This window comes from Sinohyriopsis cumingii, chromosome 13 (assembly GCF_028554795.1).
Source record: "Sinohyriopsis cumingii isolate HCF-2022 chromosome 13, ASM2855479v2, whole genome shotgun sequence".
In the NCBI taxonomy this organism is placed as follows: domain Eukaryota; kingdom Metazoa; phylum Mollusca; class Bivalvia; order Unionida; family Unionidae; genus Sinohyriopsis; species Sinohyriopsis cumingii.
The window spans coordinates 66506293-66523911 of NC_142973.1; the positions used below are offsets into that span (position 1 = coordinate 66506293).

Here is a 17619-nt window from a genome sequence, read left to right on the forward strand (position 1 = left end):
ACGCGTGGGGTGGGTGGGTTAAAAATCATACTACCCTATATTAGTGACTATTAGACCCGACGTGCTCTTTTCTTGACCCAGTCTAGTACCTGGTCACCAATGAAAATGTCCATAGCGATCAAAAAATTTTGTCTAGAAGTTTCTCGATGACAGTTATGGTGTAGAACATATGTGTCAAACTCAAGGCCCGCGGGCCACATCAGGCCCGGCGTACAATTATATCCGGCCCGAGAGAGAATTTTAGGCTATCGTGTTTCCCAATGCACACTTTGCTGAAAAACTTAGCTTACTTCGCGCCGAGTTCGCACGGCGCTTTAGTGACTTTGAAGCACAGAAAAGTAATTTCGAGCTGTTTCGTAACCCATTTGCCATAGACGTGGAAACTGCACCTGTAAATTTGCAGATGGAGCTAATAGAGCTGCAGTGTAATGGGACACTAAAGGCAAAGTACGACACTGTGGGGCCTGCACAGTTCACTCGTTTCATTCCTGAAGAGATGCCCCAGCTTCGTCTACATGCGGCTCGAACCTTGAGCACGTTTGGTAGCACATCTCTGTGTGAGCAGCTGTTTTCTGTGATGAAGATTAACAAAACATCACACAGGATTCGTCTCACTGATGAACACTTGAATTCCATCATGAGAATCTCAATGACACAGAACATTACTCCCAACATAAACGAACTTGTAGCCAAGAAAAGATGCCAAACATCCAGCTCTGGCAAATTGGCATTAGAGCGAAAATGGGTATGCCAATGATTTTTTATTATTAAAACTTTTTTTCTGTTTTAATTTATATTAATGTTTAAAAAAGGTTTAATTTTCCGCTTATTGAATGTTTATCCTGTTCGGCCCGCAACCTTACGTGTGATTTGAGTTTTGGCCCGCTGAGCGATTGAGTTTGACACCCCTGGTGTAGAACATTCAACAAACAGGACTGAATAGACTTTGGTTATACAAAATTAGTATTGTATTTTAGAAAAACATTAATATTTAATTTAAGATTTGTAAATGCGCCTACATGACAACTTTGACATACACTTTAATAGTTAATACCATCAAAAATAAAATTAGTAAGATAATTTGTCAAAATTCTATTTTTAGATCAGTCCTGTACACCCAAGTCACGGGGATATTGGCCATGACTGACTGAAAGTGAAGGTCTATGTGTTTGTTATTTGGAAGGGTAACGACTGACTGAAAGTAGGTGTCCATGTATTGTATGGATGGACCACGACTAACTGAAAGTGGGGGTCTATGTGTTGTATGGATGGGCTATTAATGACTGAAAGTGTGAGTCTATGTGTTGTATGGATGAGCCATGACTAACTGGAAGGAGGGTCGGGTCTATATGTTGTATGTATGGGCAATAACTAACTGGAAGGGGGGGGGGGTCTATGAGTTGTATGGCTGGGCCACGACTGAATGGAAAGTGGCAGGGGTCTATATGTTGTATGGATGGGCTATCAATGACTGAAAGTGTGAATCTATGTGTCGTATGGATGAGCCATGACTAACTGGAAGGAGGGTCGGGTCTATATGTTGTATGTATGGGCAATAACTAACTGGAAAGGGGGGGGGGTCTATGAGTTGTATGGCTGGGCCACGACTGAATGGAAAGTGGCAGGGGTCTATATGTTGTATGGATGGGCCACGACTGGAATTGAGCGTCTATGTATGGAGCCAAGACTGGAAGTCGGGTCTATATGTTGTGTGGATTGGCCATGACTGACTGGAAGGGGGGTCTATATGTTGTATGGATGGGCCATGACTGAAAGTGGGTGTCTATGTTTTGGGCCACGACTGACTGGAAGTCGGGTCTGTATGTTGTGTGGATGGGCCATGACTGACTGAAAGTGGGGGTCAATGTGTTGTATGGATGGGCCATGACTGGAAGTCTGGGTCTATATGTTGTATGGATGGGCCATGACTGACTGTAAGTGTGTTGTAATGAATGTGAAGGTAGGAAACTTGCCAAGGTATTCTATACCTCAATCGACTTGTCAAATATTTATTTATATATCAGAATGATGTCTATACAGACTAATTCTTGTGAATTTACATGCTATAACGTAAGTTCTAACAAGTTCACGCCTAATCCGATTAGTCGGTTATATTGTCAAATATAATTTTTACACTCTTTCTACCACACTTCGTAGAGAAAAGACAAAAGTCCTATAATTTTTTTTTTATCAAAACCGTTCACATCTTGAATTTTTCCTTTGCCCCTCAATAAAATAGTACATTGATGTTAAATGACCGACCGATTAGGTAAATTGTTACGAAGCACAGGTCATTAATAGGTACTGGTTTATTTCAACTCGCCGTTAACTTGAATTATATTTGATTGACATAATCGAGAAGTTACGAACCATCGAACTGTTAATTTTTTCTTCAATTCTACAGTCACCTCCAATCGTGGAAATAGCCGAGCTAGTCCTAATAGATTGGGTTTCTTTTCTTTACGGAGAAATTTTCAGCGAACGAAATGTACGATATAATTACTACGCCGACCTACATCCGAGGAATATTTTCATATCGCAGAAACAGCCGAGGTTGTTTCAAATTACCGCTTCGGCTAACTACGTATGCCAAGGGTTGATGTTATCCGAAGTGGTTCGATAACTCTTGGCTAGTGAAGATGAATTAAGTCAGGCCTTGTTTAGAATTTTATATAATTTGTTACTGACAGTGCCGGATTAAGGCCCCATGCACTGAAAATATTATCGTGCCCCCCACCACCACCACCAATGTGCAGCTCAAACAAAAAATATCAAAAGATCAAAAGGTGGGAAAATGCCAGTGTTGCCATCATTCCAAATCAAAATACTTGTAAGTGCAGATCGACAATTAATTTGAATTTTTTTCTGGTGCTCCTGTTGGACTGGTACCCTAAGCATGTGTTCAGTGTGCTTCATGGGTAATCCGGCACTGGGTACGGACGCTTGAAGACGACAGAGGCTTGAAGACGACAATTATGCGGAATAGAGTCCTGGCAAGTTTCATAACTTCACATTCTGTAGAACACAAAATACCCACCCTCCCTTTGTGGCCCAACTATATCCTTCGAATGTGATCAAGGAATGAAAACCTTGGACATCTTTATCGTCAAAGTCCTGAGAGAGCATTTCCTACTACGTTTTGCACTTCACTGCGTCCACACAAAATCAATATTTCCTGGTGATGGGAATCTAGTGTTGTGTTATTTTTCCTTCGCGCAATGATTTCTCTGTAAATCTGCAGGCATTATCGTCTATGAGTCGTCTGTTTGGTACTTTAGTGTGTGATATACTGGGCTAACAGATTAGATTCTATAATCCTGCAACCACTGAAAAAGGAGCTTAAATCTATGGTTGCTGCGAATTACTCATTCTGCCTCTGCCAACAAGCAACAGCACAAGAGCGTTCCGTGGATAGTTCTAGAATCTCTCCATAATCTCGTTTTGGCTGTGGAAGTCTTGTGTCAAGTTCAGTGTTCGGTGTGAAATCAGTGATAACGCAGATAATTAGGATTATAAATCAAAGGATACATCAAAACACGTTTGGTTGTACCACGAAATCATTCCAGGTAAGTTTGCATCATTTATCTCAAGGAAACTGAAATTCTTAATCTGAGTATTTGATTTCGCTAGCAAATTGGCAAGATGTTACGATAATACCCTCAATATCAGGATAATTTGGTGATATTAACGATTTAAGAGAATCTCAAGGCACTGATAAGAGGCGTTTCACCGTTATCTTGGTGTTAATCTTACTAACACGCATTATTCATATTTATTCGATTCTGTAAATAATAAATTGGCGTTGCTATGCTTAGATCATATGTTCTATGCATACGTTTAACAAACATATCCAAGTATTGATTAAGATATTTAAAATGCAGTAGACCAGCTCGACCGCGTAAAGTCCACAGCCTTTTATTTGTTTTACTTTTTTAGTTTGGTGCTGGATATATTGTGGGCATCGAACGCAATTAAACCTAATTGCTTCGACATATGGTTAAAAATTGCAGCATAGCCCCAACGTAACAACCTGAAATGACGTTGTTTACCATTTGTCAAAACTGGAAACTTTTCATATTTTTTCTGCACATGTTTCCTAATGATGTTCAACTACATACACAGTCTGCCATGTTTTCATTTTGAATCAAGTTTCCTGACGCCCCCTGAATTCTTCATAATCAAAATATGTAGATCATGCCTAACACACACACACACACACACACACACACACACACACAGAGAGAGAGAGAGAGAGAGAACAAAAATATTGACTTATGGGAACACTTTATATCGATAGAGATTTTCTCACGCTTAGTTAATGTGGACCGCAAGGATCTGAATTTTGATCGTTCCTAACCTCCATTTCGACGGAAGCCACGGTGGCTCATTGGTTAGTTTGCCAGGCTGGCAACCAAAATGATACGGATTCGAATCCGATTATCCGATCAGACCGGATCGGTAACCGTAGTGTGTCCTTCGGTAATACACGTTGTGCCAATAAAATAACGTGTGTGTGTGTGTGTGTGTGTGATTTGGATTTTTAACGTAGCTTTAACAATTTTTCAGTCATATCGCTACGATGTCTGCATGGTGATAGTTTATAGTGATGTCTAGCACTGGGGCATCATGCCGCAGACATGAAGCATGATGTCCCACCCAGTCACATTATCCTGACACCAAGCCGACCAGTCCTAACACTAACCTCTTAATGCTGAGCGCCAAGCGATGCAGCTGTTAGTACCGTTTTTGTAAGTCTTTGGTAAGACTCGGCCGGGTATCAAACCCACGACCTCCCGCATCCGAGGCGAGCGCTCTGACCACTAGGCCACCGGAGCGGTATAAAATAATATACTTGTGTTGCTTTACGGCAACAAAAATAAATCAATGTCATTTCGAGAGCATACTAGGTAGCAGGTATTGTAAAGCATGTATTGTGTTGTAAATCACCAAACACCAAACTAAATTCATTTCGTGGACGTGAACACATTAAGGAGCAGGCATTGCAGAGCATGTACTATCATTATTAGGCTGTGATACTCTTTCCTGACAATGATAAATGTGTTTTATGCGATCTTGTTCTCCTTCTTCCAGATGTGAATGATGCTGATGGTGTTAAGGGGAATGTGTATGCATCTATTGTACATTCATATACGTGCTACGCTATCGTATGTCAGAATGACGGATATTATCTTAGTCACTGATAAATCAAATTGTTTTATAATATTCTTTGCTGACTCGTCCAATTGTTTTTATTTTACTGAAAACATTAATAGCACTCCCGTTTTATGGAATGTACTACTACCGCATTATGTTAAATCTCTCTACATCTGGAGTTTATGACTAAAGAAATGCCATGTGTAATTTTGGTACAGTAGTTTCAAATTAACTTTATGCTATCAATACTGACTTGTAATTGTTATTTTCTGAGGTTGCTATCATTTGTTTGTATGTACAAGTATATACCCTATGTACCCGCTTATAAGACGAGTCCAACTGTAAACTGCACAGACCCAGATCTACCAACCGTCGCATAATGCGCAGACAGATCTGAGTTTGCGCAGTTTGTTAAGAATAATCAGTAGAACAAACAACATAGACTTTGATCTGCAGGTGCGGTATGCGACGGCAGATCATGATCTTTGTTGCTTGCACTTTGACTCGATTTATAAGTTAGTATATACAGTAATTGAATTTCGCGAATTATTTTTTATATAAAGTATGACAATATTTTTATCAAGCAACAGGAATATTGAACGAAGTCAGAAGAAGAAAGGAACATTACAGAAATATTGCATGCAGTCATCATTAGAAGTTTGGGGATATTCTATTTAGGAGTCTATTTACAGTTTCGCAGTTTGGTATTGGTAATGTGTCGTCTGCTTTATCTTGTGAAACTCTAAAGCCCTGGATAGTTGTACCGTTCCTTCTGTAACTTTCTTAAATTGCATTTGCTTTGTTAAGGTTACCCTTGACTATTTCCATGTTTTATGTTGTTATCAGGAAGGGTAAAATGGCATATAAAATACGTGATCCTCTCTTACCACTTTAAATTTATGCAATTTGTTTCCTGCGTTGGCTGGTTGGCATTAATTTTCGTAAATAACACTGCAATGGGAAATAATAATAAAAATAAGCGTTCGTCATTTATTTTCTAATTTAAAGCTCACAATGAACACTCGGCTGCTTTGCACATGCCAACCGTAATTTAAATTAGACCCAATAGTGCAGCGGCCCTAATTGTTGTATGCCATCATTCCATAGCGTTATTCACATTTTTACACTTTCACTTCTGAACAAGCTTTTTTGTTTTTCGTATTTGATCAAATGAATGAATTAACTTTCTTCTTTACAATAAGATTCAAGGTTATTATTATTATTATTATTATTATTATTATTATTATTATTAAGATTATTAAGATTATTATTTTATGAATTATGCTGCATTTGAATGAGTCGTGTGTGTGTGTGTGTGTGTGTGTGTACGGTAAATACTCCAAAAAGCCATTTAGTTCTAAATAAGCAGATAATCAGAATCGAACATGCAAAATGCATTTATTTTAAGAATTGGGCAAGTTCATATTAACTTACCTGATCATCACAATGTTGAATAAAGGACTTAACAGTTATTGCCTAATGATGGCTATGACAGAGTTCTGCGATCAATTTTCAGCGTAGCAATAACTTGTAAATCAACTCAAAGAAATGTATACAAATGTTTCATGTGGACAGTATTTTCAAGTCGATGTTTCATGTGGACAGTGTTTTTATGTCAAAGTTTCGTGTTGACAATATTTGTAGAAGAAAGTAATTTTTAGGTCCATATTTCATGAGGACATTATATTTAACTCAGCATTTCATGTTGACAGTATTTTTAAGTCAATGTTTCATGTTGACAGTATTTTTAAGTCAATGTTTCATGTAGACAGTATATTTAAGTCAATGTTTCATGTAGACAGCATTTGTAAAGTCAGATATACAATACACACTACAGTGCCAGAGAAACAAATACTGCTTCAAAAGTACGCACAAAAAGCAAGGTGAGAAACAGAAGATAGCGTAACAAATATAAGTATTTCAGGCAGGGACATTGAAACCGCCCTTCCGAAATGATTTCCTGCACTACGCGAATACTGTTTTAAGTGCTATGTTCAATTCTCGTCTCGTGACGCTGGTTATTTGTTGATGTTTGAGTTGCAGTTGAAATTTCGATGTCGTATGTCGAGAAATCCAGTATCAGGTGTTGAACCAAATTGCATGTCCTTAAAGTTCTATTTTCAAGATCGAGATGTTATACTTTATATGTTGAATTACACGGTGGTGGTTTATTGTTTAATTTCCTACGTCGTCTTTTTTTTTACAGTGTATATTTTGAAGTACACAGCGGTGGTTGAAATTTCAATATCATATGTCGAGAATCCCTAATTCACACGTTGTATGTAACTGTTTGTGATGAAAGTTCCATTTCATATGGCAAGTATTTATTTTTCATCTCTTTAATTTCACAGCAACGAGACGCAGCCTCCTTGTTTAAAAATAACGCAGTCCTTTCACTAGAGCGACCTCTAGCGAAGAACTTCATAGTAATTCTCGACCTGTGAATGGTAACTTTCAAACTGTAAATGCATGAAATGTAACAGCGCCTCATAATTGAATACACCAATGATGTATCTTAATACTCGATATTATTTTTTATTATTAAAGTGGACATTGTGTAATGTTACTTTTAACACCAACACAGCATTTCACCATATAAAAATAACAATTCTGACAAGCACAATAAAATGTCCAACCACCGCTGTGTAATTCAACAGATATAGTCTAAAAACTCAACATACGAAATAGTACTTTTAACACAATCAATATGATTCAACATGTTATATTGAAACTCTCAACATATGATATTAAAATTTCTACAACCGCTGTGTAATTCAGAAGATACAATCTAAATACTCGATATTGGACATCGAATTTTCAACCAGTGCTGTGTAATTCAGCAGACGAAATCTAAATACTCAACATATGAAATGGAACGTTCAACATAAACTCTTTGAACCAATACGTAAATTAGGAATTCTCGACATATGACATTGAAATTTCAACCACCGCCGTGTAATTCAAACGACACAATCTGAAACCTCGACCTAGAAAATGTAACTTTCAACCACTACTGTTTAATTCAACAGATGCAATCTAAAATCTCGACCGAGAAAATGGAATTCTAACGACAAGTATTTTTGATATAACACGTGAAATTGGAATTCTGGACATATGACATTAAAATTTCAATAACAACGTTCTGATTGGACCAGCTTTTGTCCGCTACGGCGCCTCATAGTTTTTAGGATTTGTGTATGCTTCCGGATGATTCAGGTAATTCAAAATGTAGTTTCCTGTCACTTCAGGTTACCGTTCTTGATGTTAACATAAGCTGTTGTTCTGCATGACTACTCATTAGCCGATACTGTCGATGAAACAGAAAAACACGTGCAGCTTTTTGGACAGTTTAATGAGCCTTCTCTTTTTCTCTTATTAGGACTCTCCACAAACTGACATTTTTACAGTTTCTGAAACCAAATCTTCGAGTGTGGCCTGTTTAAAACAATGATTCATAGTGTGCTCTCCGTTCCGTAGAATTGCACACATCTCATAAATTAGATTATTTCGTCTCTCATTTGCATCAGGAAATGAGATAAGTTCGTCCCTCAGTACCACCAAGAAATGAGATAAGTTCGTCCCTCAGTTCCGTTAGGAAATGAGATAAGTTCGTCCCTCAGTGCCATTAGGAAATGAGATAAGTTCGTCCCTCAGTACCACCAGGAAATGAAATAAGTTCTTCCATCAGTTCTATCAGGAAATTAAATTATTTTGTCCCTCAGTACCGGCAGGAAATGAGGCAAGTTCGACCCTCAGTACCATTAGGAAATGAGATAAGTTTGTCCCTCAGTACAACCAGGAAATGAAATAAGTTCGTCTCTCAGTTCCATCAGGAAATGAGATAAGTTCGTCCCTCAGTTCCATTAGGAAATGAGATAAGTTCGTCCTTCAGTACCACCAGGAAATGAGATACATTCGTCCCTCAATTCCATCGGAAATGAAATTATTTTGTCCTTTAGTACCATCCGGAAATAATGAAATTATTTCGTCCATTGGGTGGCCGAGTGGTCTAAAGCGCTCGAATTTACCGATCAATACCATAACACCTCTGTCCGCGTTGGTTCGAGTCTCAGGCTTGGCTAAATGGCTACTTGAAAAAGATGCCAGTTGCGTCTCGTGGATCTGTGGTTCTTGATAGGGTTTTCCCCGTCTCTTCATCCACCAGTTATACTGACCGCCATATATAACCTATCTTGCGCTGGGAAACGGCGTAAAACCCCAAGACAACACTAACAATTTCATCCATTAGCGTAATGCCTTCAGAACCAGCAGAAAATTACATTCGTGGATATATAATATATTGGATATATAATATATCCGAGTTGCAGATCTTCCCAGCTTAGTGTGCATTAAACGTTATTTGTAACGCAAAACAGTTGAAATGGTACGTCAGCTTTGATCTCTGAAAGTTGATGGAAATTTGAACATGTCGGCTTGAAAAATATTTAATTTTTGGAAGACCAGTGATAGAAATGAACACTACTCTTGTTAGACTATCGTGGTTCCTAGAAATTTGAAATAAAACGAGTCTTGAGAAAGTAATTTTTAATAATTGATGCTGATATGAATTAGATGAAAGATCAGTTACATTTCTTTGTTGCCATGTTAAAGACCGTTGTTATACACAGTACAACCCCCTTTAACTGTCACCCCCCTTAAGCAAAAACGTCAGATGCTCATTTCTTAACATTTCATATGTATATTTGATCTCTCATCAACACCAGCCTCCATTAACTTCCCACACTTTTTCTATCTTTTCAGTGGTTGCTTAATAGAAGCTACTGCAGTGTGTGTGTGTGTGTGTGTGTGTGTGTGTGTGTGTGTGTGTGTTTAAATTTAAAAAGAGAGAAATTCATTTATAGAGCAAAGCTTACCACGATTTACACAACGCAACGGCTTGTTGTTTGTTGGGGAAATGACATAAATTCAGGGCCGCTAAGTTCGCAATAAACTGTAAAGATCTGGGATTATGTATTGCTTCTTCTATTTTTCCCAATTATGCATGATAAATGCGGGCGCAATCAAGGAAGGAAATTAGAAGAAGAAACAAAAACAACTAAGCAAAACTAGCATTGAATACTACATGACAGGAAAAGATGAAATGTAAATATGGTTCATACATTTTTAAAGCATCTACTTTGTTAGGAGTGGATATTTTCTTGATAGACAGCAAAATTACTAATTAAATGAATATATTGTACTTGCTATCTTTTCCCTCAAGAGCGAAATTCTGTGACATCGATATTGGCAAACCATTAACTCTGCAACGACCTTGGTCTGATGAGCCTTGCAACTACTAGGTAATAATAGTATCGCAATTAGGACCGTCTATTCTCACTTATAAGTGGATTAAAACCACAAACAACAAAGATTCTGATCTACTGTAGCATAATGCACCTGCAGATCAGGGTCAATGTTGTTTCTTTATTTCTTATTACACCTAAAAGCTGCACTGACCCAGATCTGCCGGCGCATGATGTGCCGGCAGATCTGGATCAGTGCAGTTTGTAGCTATACTTTTCTTATAAGCGAGTACTGACGGTAGTTATAGCCTAGATCAATATTTTTTAGGATCAATATATTGCACATCTACAGTATGCAGTATGATCCGGCATTTTCCATAATAAATGAAGACAATCAGCGGAATTGTTCCGGACGATTTCCGGAATAATAATGACTTTCCTTAGACCTGTCAGGCAAAGTGCTCGCAAATAACATTTGTACAGCACGATCTCGCTAAAACTACATACCAGCTAATTGTAATTGGCATGCATTATATCGTGTCGTTTTATATCACGATCTCGCTAAAACTCATCTTCGCTAGCCAAGGTTCCTATAACCCTCTCTACACCATGGCATATCGAGAAGATATTTCTGTGCTTCGGGTCTGTGAATCTAATTGGATGCGGTGGCTTGCAACCGCATCCAACAAAAACGTTAAGTTGTTCAAGTTTGAACACTGTTCTTACGTGATCGAGACAAGGGAGCACAAAACTTGAATGGACTGATAAGAAAGTAATTTTACAGTGCCTGTCTGTGTTTGCACAAATACCTTTCACTCTTTACACCTGCAATGGCTTCAGTCTTGTACATAGTCATACTTTTGATGTTAAGCTTATAAAGTATCCTTTTTAGGTCAATTGCCACCACCGTTTTTGGCCGATGTAAAATGCACTACTCTGTTGGTTAGTTGTCATTACATATTAAGGGAGGCAACACATGAAATCCAATAGATGTCGCTACGACAAAGTACCAATACAGCTGCTCGATCCGCCAAGGTGTAGATAGGGTTATCATATCGGAACCTTGGCTAGCGAAGATGGCTAAAACTAAATGCCATCTAAATGTAATTGGGATGCATTACATCGTGTCGTCTTATATGAATGGCGTTTATGGCATTAACGTATTTTATTTTCTAGCAGAAATGCTTTCAATGAAATTGGTGACTTTTTCTCGAACAAAAGTGTCTTTTTCACAAAAATGTACAATCATTTGTGAAGGATTACTTTTTCACGGAGATTAATTTAGCCATTACTGCCCAAAATCGTAAAGAAAAAATTGTGATAATTTTAATTGAAAAATATGCACTACATGTAAAAAAAAATGATGCCATTTTTATGAATTTCACGAAACATAGTCAGTTTTTATAAATATTGTCGCTTTTTGTGTGAAAAATGCACATTTTTCCTGAAGATGTATGTATGTATGTATGTATACATACGAATTTAAGGTGTATCGACTCTATGATCTTAAACTAAGCAAAAGAAAGAAGCGAAACTAACAAGTTTATTAAAATCAACAACTAATTTAGTTTTGTAAGTACAAAGTGAAAACTTAACAGGAACTTACAGTATTGTCTACATAGCAAGAGTAAGGTTAGAAAAATTGCAAAAACTTCAAGATAAAGTTAAAATTCGTGAACTAAAAGTGTAATGTAATGTAATGTAATGTAATTAGGACAGTTGTCACTTTCTTGAAGAAAACAGGTATCTTTCGATGCCGATATAATTCTTTCACGAATAGTTACTACTTGCACAATTGCCATTATTTCGAGACAGAATTGTAACCTTCACGAAAATATAAAACCTCCTTCACCAAAGATTGTCTGTTACAAGTCAAATATAACTAGATAAAAATCCAAAACTTGATTCCTTTGACAAATAAAGAACAATCTTTATGAAAATATCTGACTTTTTCGTCAAGAAAGACGAGTAATTCTGACAAGATTCTTCATTTAAAAAGAAACAGAAATATGACATATTCAGCAAGGAACGCTAATTTTGTGAGAAATACGGCAAATATTTAAGGATATAATTAGATAAAAAGATCTTCGTGAAAAAAGCGAGGAGATAGAAGGATAATAGGGTTTTTGTTCTTTTTTTCTTTTTTTTGTAGGAAAAATGCAAATTATTCATGACAAAAGCCAGTTATCTGGCGAAAGCATTTCATCATGGAAAACCACTAGTTTTAACCTGTTGGTTTTTCGTTACATCACGTATTTTGCTTCTTTATATTACATTTAAATACACTAGAAACTTGTGGTTTTTACCTCTTGACATGTGCTTTTTTAATATAATCAAGTTTTATGTTGGCCTGATAAGCGTATAGGTTACGATCTGTTCACGAAATTATCAGCTTTAATATTGAAAACAAAAATTTGTTTTGAAATTTCACCTGCAGCTTACATTTGCGTGCAACGAAGTACATCTGGTCCTTGACCTTTAGAAATCTACATGGCACTTGACCTATCAAAATCTACATGACATGACGGATTTAACAGCTTTAGGCCTAAGCTCAACTTAATGATCACATCTAATACTTCTTGGCTTGGCGTGTTTCTTTGACCTTTAAATACAGTTTATCACCACATAAACTATTCTATCACACACACACACACACACACGCTGTTATGTATATGTGATTTAATTATTTGTAAGTTTAAAAATCTTTTTATTTTTAATTTCATTATATGTAATTGTGTTAACTAGGAATTTTATATTTTCAAGAAAATTAGTTTTACCTGATTGCTAGTTGTAAACACCAAACTTTGTATCTTATGCTGTCCTAGTTACTGGCCTTGATTGAGAATCAAGTAAAACACTTTTTAAAATTCATTTTTAATGTGTGAATGATAATAGTGAAATCGATGCTGTACTGGACTACGTGCCATTAGACTTGTAGATGCCTTCTAAACCAGTCAAGAATGTGATCACGTGACCCTCATCTGGGAATCTGTTTTGCGTCTCAAGTTACTGTATAACCTTTGTTTATTGAGAAATTGGGAAGTTGGGCTTTTACACTGGAAAGTGTGAGTTTGTGACCAGTTGGAGTTATATTTTAATTTTTATTCAAATTATTTGGATTCTAAAAGAGAATTATTTTTCCTGGAAATATTTGAGTGCTCATACAGAATTCCTGAACAAAGACATTTATTTAAATTTTTTTCGTAAATTCAAACAGGAATATTATTGTCTGTGAAATAACAAAGAACTGTAGACGCTACGGCACCATAAAGGCTACAGTAATGTCATCGCCTTCCATTTTGGAATTTTTTGTCGGGACTCGAACTGGAATTCTTTAGAACATTTCATTATTAAGACTTCTAAAATTTAATTCGTGGATTATTTTGGGATTTGATTCTTAAAACCGTAAGTTCTTACTTTTTCATTTTCACAGTGTTTTTTCAGGGAAATAAATTATTTGTTAAAATGTTCAAAGCTTGTTGTTTTCACTCTTTCTTTTGTTACTGTTTATTAGAGCCTAAACTCGTAACATAAGACACACACACACACACGCAACAACAACAGCAACAGATAAACAAAACAGAATTGAGGCTTTAAAATGAATCACTTTTCAAATCATTTGTATAAGCACCTGTTGGTGCATCATGCCTTGAGAGATATGGGTCACGGACGAGACCTAGTACAGTCAACACAATGCGTTTTTGGGGTGTTTGTTTAAATACTGTATGTCCGTCCAAGACATATTTCAAGATAAGATGTAACAATAGACAATATACCGTTCGAACAAGCGTTGTATGCAGACACATGCTAGTCCGAGTTTCCTCTGACCCTTGCCACCCCATTTTTGATATTTGGACATTGATGTTGGGGTGTAGGATCAGAGTCCACTGCCTATCGAAAAGTTGGAATTGGCCGACACCATTTGGTGTCGGCATTGGGTAGCTGCTTAGTAGCCGGCCTAGCAAATTTGAACGACCTTTCATCGAGATATACATGCATGAAATCGATAGGAATATGATTTATTTTCTCAGAAATTGCGAGCATAGCGTTTGTTAGATCCGCTGACAGACAAGACGAAAGGACATCGTTGCTGAAATTTGACCTGGATCTCGCCATTTGCAGTCACATGACTATACAAATCTCGCAACCTACATGTCAATGACATCGGCGGTCATATAGTCACGTGACATCAATAATAACCCATTCCTAGTGTTGCTGTAGAAAAACAAATCGAACATATTAATGAAAGTCACGTAATATTGATAGAAAAATGAAAGAACACAAACTTCTCAAAATAGTTTTTTTATAACAATGACCGGAAATCTGTAAATGCTGAAGCAACTTGATGTAAAACCAGATTCACTAAGCAGACAGCGCACTCCAATGCGGTAGTCACGTGATATCAACAAAAACATCGCTGATACGTACTTGTTGAAAATGGTTTTCTCCATCCTGCTGCTTAAAAACAGTTTTCTGGTCGTTGTTCTTAGAATATTTATGTTAAGAATTAAGTGTGCATTTATTTACAAACATTAAGTTAATTCTATATAATATTTTCAAATTCTATGTATAACAACTTTGGAAATTTGTTTAATGTTGATATCACGTGACTATATGACCTCAGATGTCATTGACATGTAGTTTGCGAGATTTGTATAGCCATGTGACTCGGAATGCAAATAGCGAGATCCAGGTCAAATTTCAGCAACGATGTACTTTCGTCTCGTCTGTCTGCAGATTAAAGACATGACGAATGCTATGCTCGCGATTTTTGAGAAAATAAATCATATTCCTATCGATTTCATGCAGGTATATTTTGATCAAATGGTGTCGGCAAATTCCAGCTTTTCGAATAAAAATACAAAATGCTGGAAAATGGTGGTTCATGAGATGTGCAAACGAACTGGGGCTTGTAAAACAAGTATTCTGTGCTTGTTCATGCAAAGGATTTTATCTCTGACTTCATATTCCGTCAATTATTAGGACTTAAACTTTAGAAGTGCTTCCTTAATATGGTATGACGTTTGTACATTTTACCTCTGTGAAACGTCACACGCAGTGATATCAGTTTCTAAAAAAAATAGCCATTCGGACAAGGCGAATTGGCGTAATAGCGTTCAGTCTTCTTTTGAGTGTTATTATTCTTATTATTGTTCTTAATGAAAACCATGTACCAGGCGTTAAATTTGTTCATCTGAATATAGACGTGCATTCCAGTATTTAGTTACATTGATGCTTAAGCCTGCAGACTGTATAAATCATAATAATCAAATTTGGTGAATCTTCTAGAACAGTACAACACAAATTCCTTGCATTTCATCATCGATAGATATACCCTGAATAGTCTGAGATGAAAGTTCCAAGGAAACTGACAGCCCCCTCCCCCATTAAATAATGTCAATAAAGTATTGTTATATGTGATTCATATTTTAACATATTCTTATGTCACGTGTTTAGGCTCGAATAAACAGTAATACAAGAAAGAGTGAAAACAACAAGCTTTAAAAAATACAATAATTTATTTCCCTGAAAAAAATTCTGCAAAAATGAAAAAAAATATGAACTTACGGTTTAATAGAATCAAATCCAAAAACAATCCAAGACTAATCAATAATAAAACTTTAGTAGTCCTAATAACAAAATGTTCATATGATTTCAAGTTCGAATCCCAACGAAGAATCCAAGATGGAAGACGATGACGTATGGTGAAATCTGTAGTGTTGAATTCTACAGTTCCTTATAGAAACAAAAATTATCACTCCGGTTTCTGATAGCTGAATAAATCTTTATTAAAAATAAACCTCTCCTTGTTCAACAATTTCACATGAGCACACGAATTTTCCAGAAAAATAACAGAATTAATCCTTTTGAATCCACGTAATTTGAAATAACTCCAAAACAGCACAACATACAACTTCTAGTGTAAGAAAAAGCCCAGCTGCAACTGAGAATAATTCTCAAAACAGAGGTTATGTGGTCTTGTGAAACGTAAACAAGGGGTCACGTGGTCATCTTCTGGAAGTTTATAGAAGCTAGATACTTGTTAAAGATCACGTCTACCCAGTGTGACCCTGACGAAAACCAATCATTTTACTCTGAGAAAAATAATAAACAAAATTAGTTTACATCTTAAACCCGAAGTCCCATCATGACTTCGACAACAATCAATCATTTTAAAATAAAATAGAACATGTTTAGGTGGATGATACAAATTTTGAAACAATGTAGGATTTAGATCAACATCTGGTGTTTATAAACTAACAGTCAAGGTCAAACTATTTTCTGAAAAAAGTACCATCTCTAGTGAATAAATTTACATTACAGTATCATGTAATGAAAAATAAAAAATAAAAATTTAAAACTGACAAACAATTAAATTGAAATAAATATATATTAAATCAGATATAATTAAATCAAATATAGATAACAATATAGAGAGGGATGTATGTAGGAAAGTGACTATTTAATATATTTTGTTTAGCGCATAAAATGACGCTCTGCATAGCTGATGTGATATTATACATGTAGGATCTAAAAATGTTGCGTATTTATTGCATAATTTTTTTTTTTTTTTGCATTTGTAATGTTATTTACCTTTTCTGATTCTGATGTGTTAATCAGTAACAAAGTTAAGAAAAAGGAGAGAAAATTTATATGTTTATTTCAATGTCTGTTTTACAAACAACTCTTAATTTTGAATGACAGTTTAGAATATAAAAGAATGCATTATGTTCATTAGAGTTACGATGTTGAAAAGAGCAGCACTGGTTGATTATATTTATACTATGTGGATAATGCATTTCCTTAATTAAAAGATATATACAATTACATTTTGTCTGGAAGTATAATTGTATACATGTATTGATCGAAACGGCAATACAAAAATTGCTGCTCCTAATGACGACAGCCACCCGTACAATGTTACACATTTTACACACAAAAATTAACTGAAAAGGAAACAAAGTTGATATAAATGAATATTACTGGTTTCTACACATTCATTTGGGGGACACACACACACACACACACACACACACACACACATATATATATATATATATATATATATATATATATATATATATATATATATATATATATATATATATATATATATATATATATATATATATATATTCCTTTAATGTATACATACAATTGCTTTACTGAACGTAGATTTGAAAGCAATACAAAAGGATGACAAAGAAATAAAATGTACAAC

The 17619-nt window shown here is 35.9% G+C and overlaps 2 protein-coding genes across 2 annotated transcripts in view; both read left to right on the top strand.

The window, feature by feature from the left end:
• The first annotated feature begins 403 nt into the window (after positions 1 to 403).
• LOC149785760 (general transcription factor II-I repeat domain-containing protein 2-like) lies at positions 404 to 1147 on the top strand. Its single transcript, XM_089979929.1, has 2 exons — positions 404 to 745; positions 1103 to 1147. Exons 1-2 carry the CDS (start codon positions 404 to 406, stop codon positions 1145 to 1147), a joined length of 387 nt encoding a protein of 128 aa, XP_089836055.1.
• A 2128-nt stretch (positions 1148 to 3275) lies between these two features.
• The window catches only part of LOC149785761 (major egg antigen-like), a 60261-nt gene continuing 45917 nt past the window's right edge, over positions 3276 to 17619 (top strand). The window contains exon 1 of the mRNA XM_089979656.1: positions 3276 to 3566. The gene's annotated coding sequence lies outside the window, so the exon portion shown is untranslated. The remainder of the gene's footprint in view (positions 3567 to 17619) is intronic.

Excerpts from the sequence above, each read along its gene's own strand:
- LOC149785760 (XM_089979929.1), top strand. The coding sequence starts at position 404 with ATGGAGCTAATAGAGCTGCAGTGTAATGGGACACTAAAGGCAAAGTAC. Across the intron at positions 746-1,102 it reads TGGCATTAGAGCGAAAATGG|ATCAGTCCTGTACACCCAAG; the intron begins GTATGCCAATGA and ends TTCTATTTTTAG.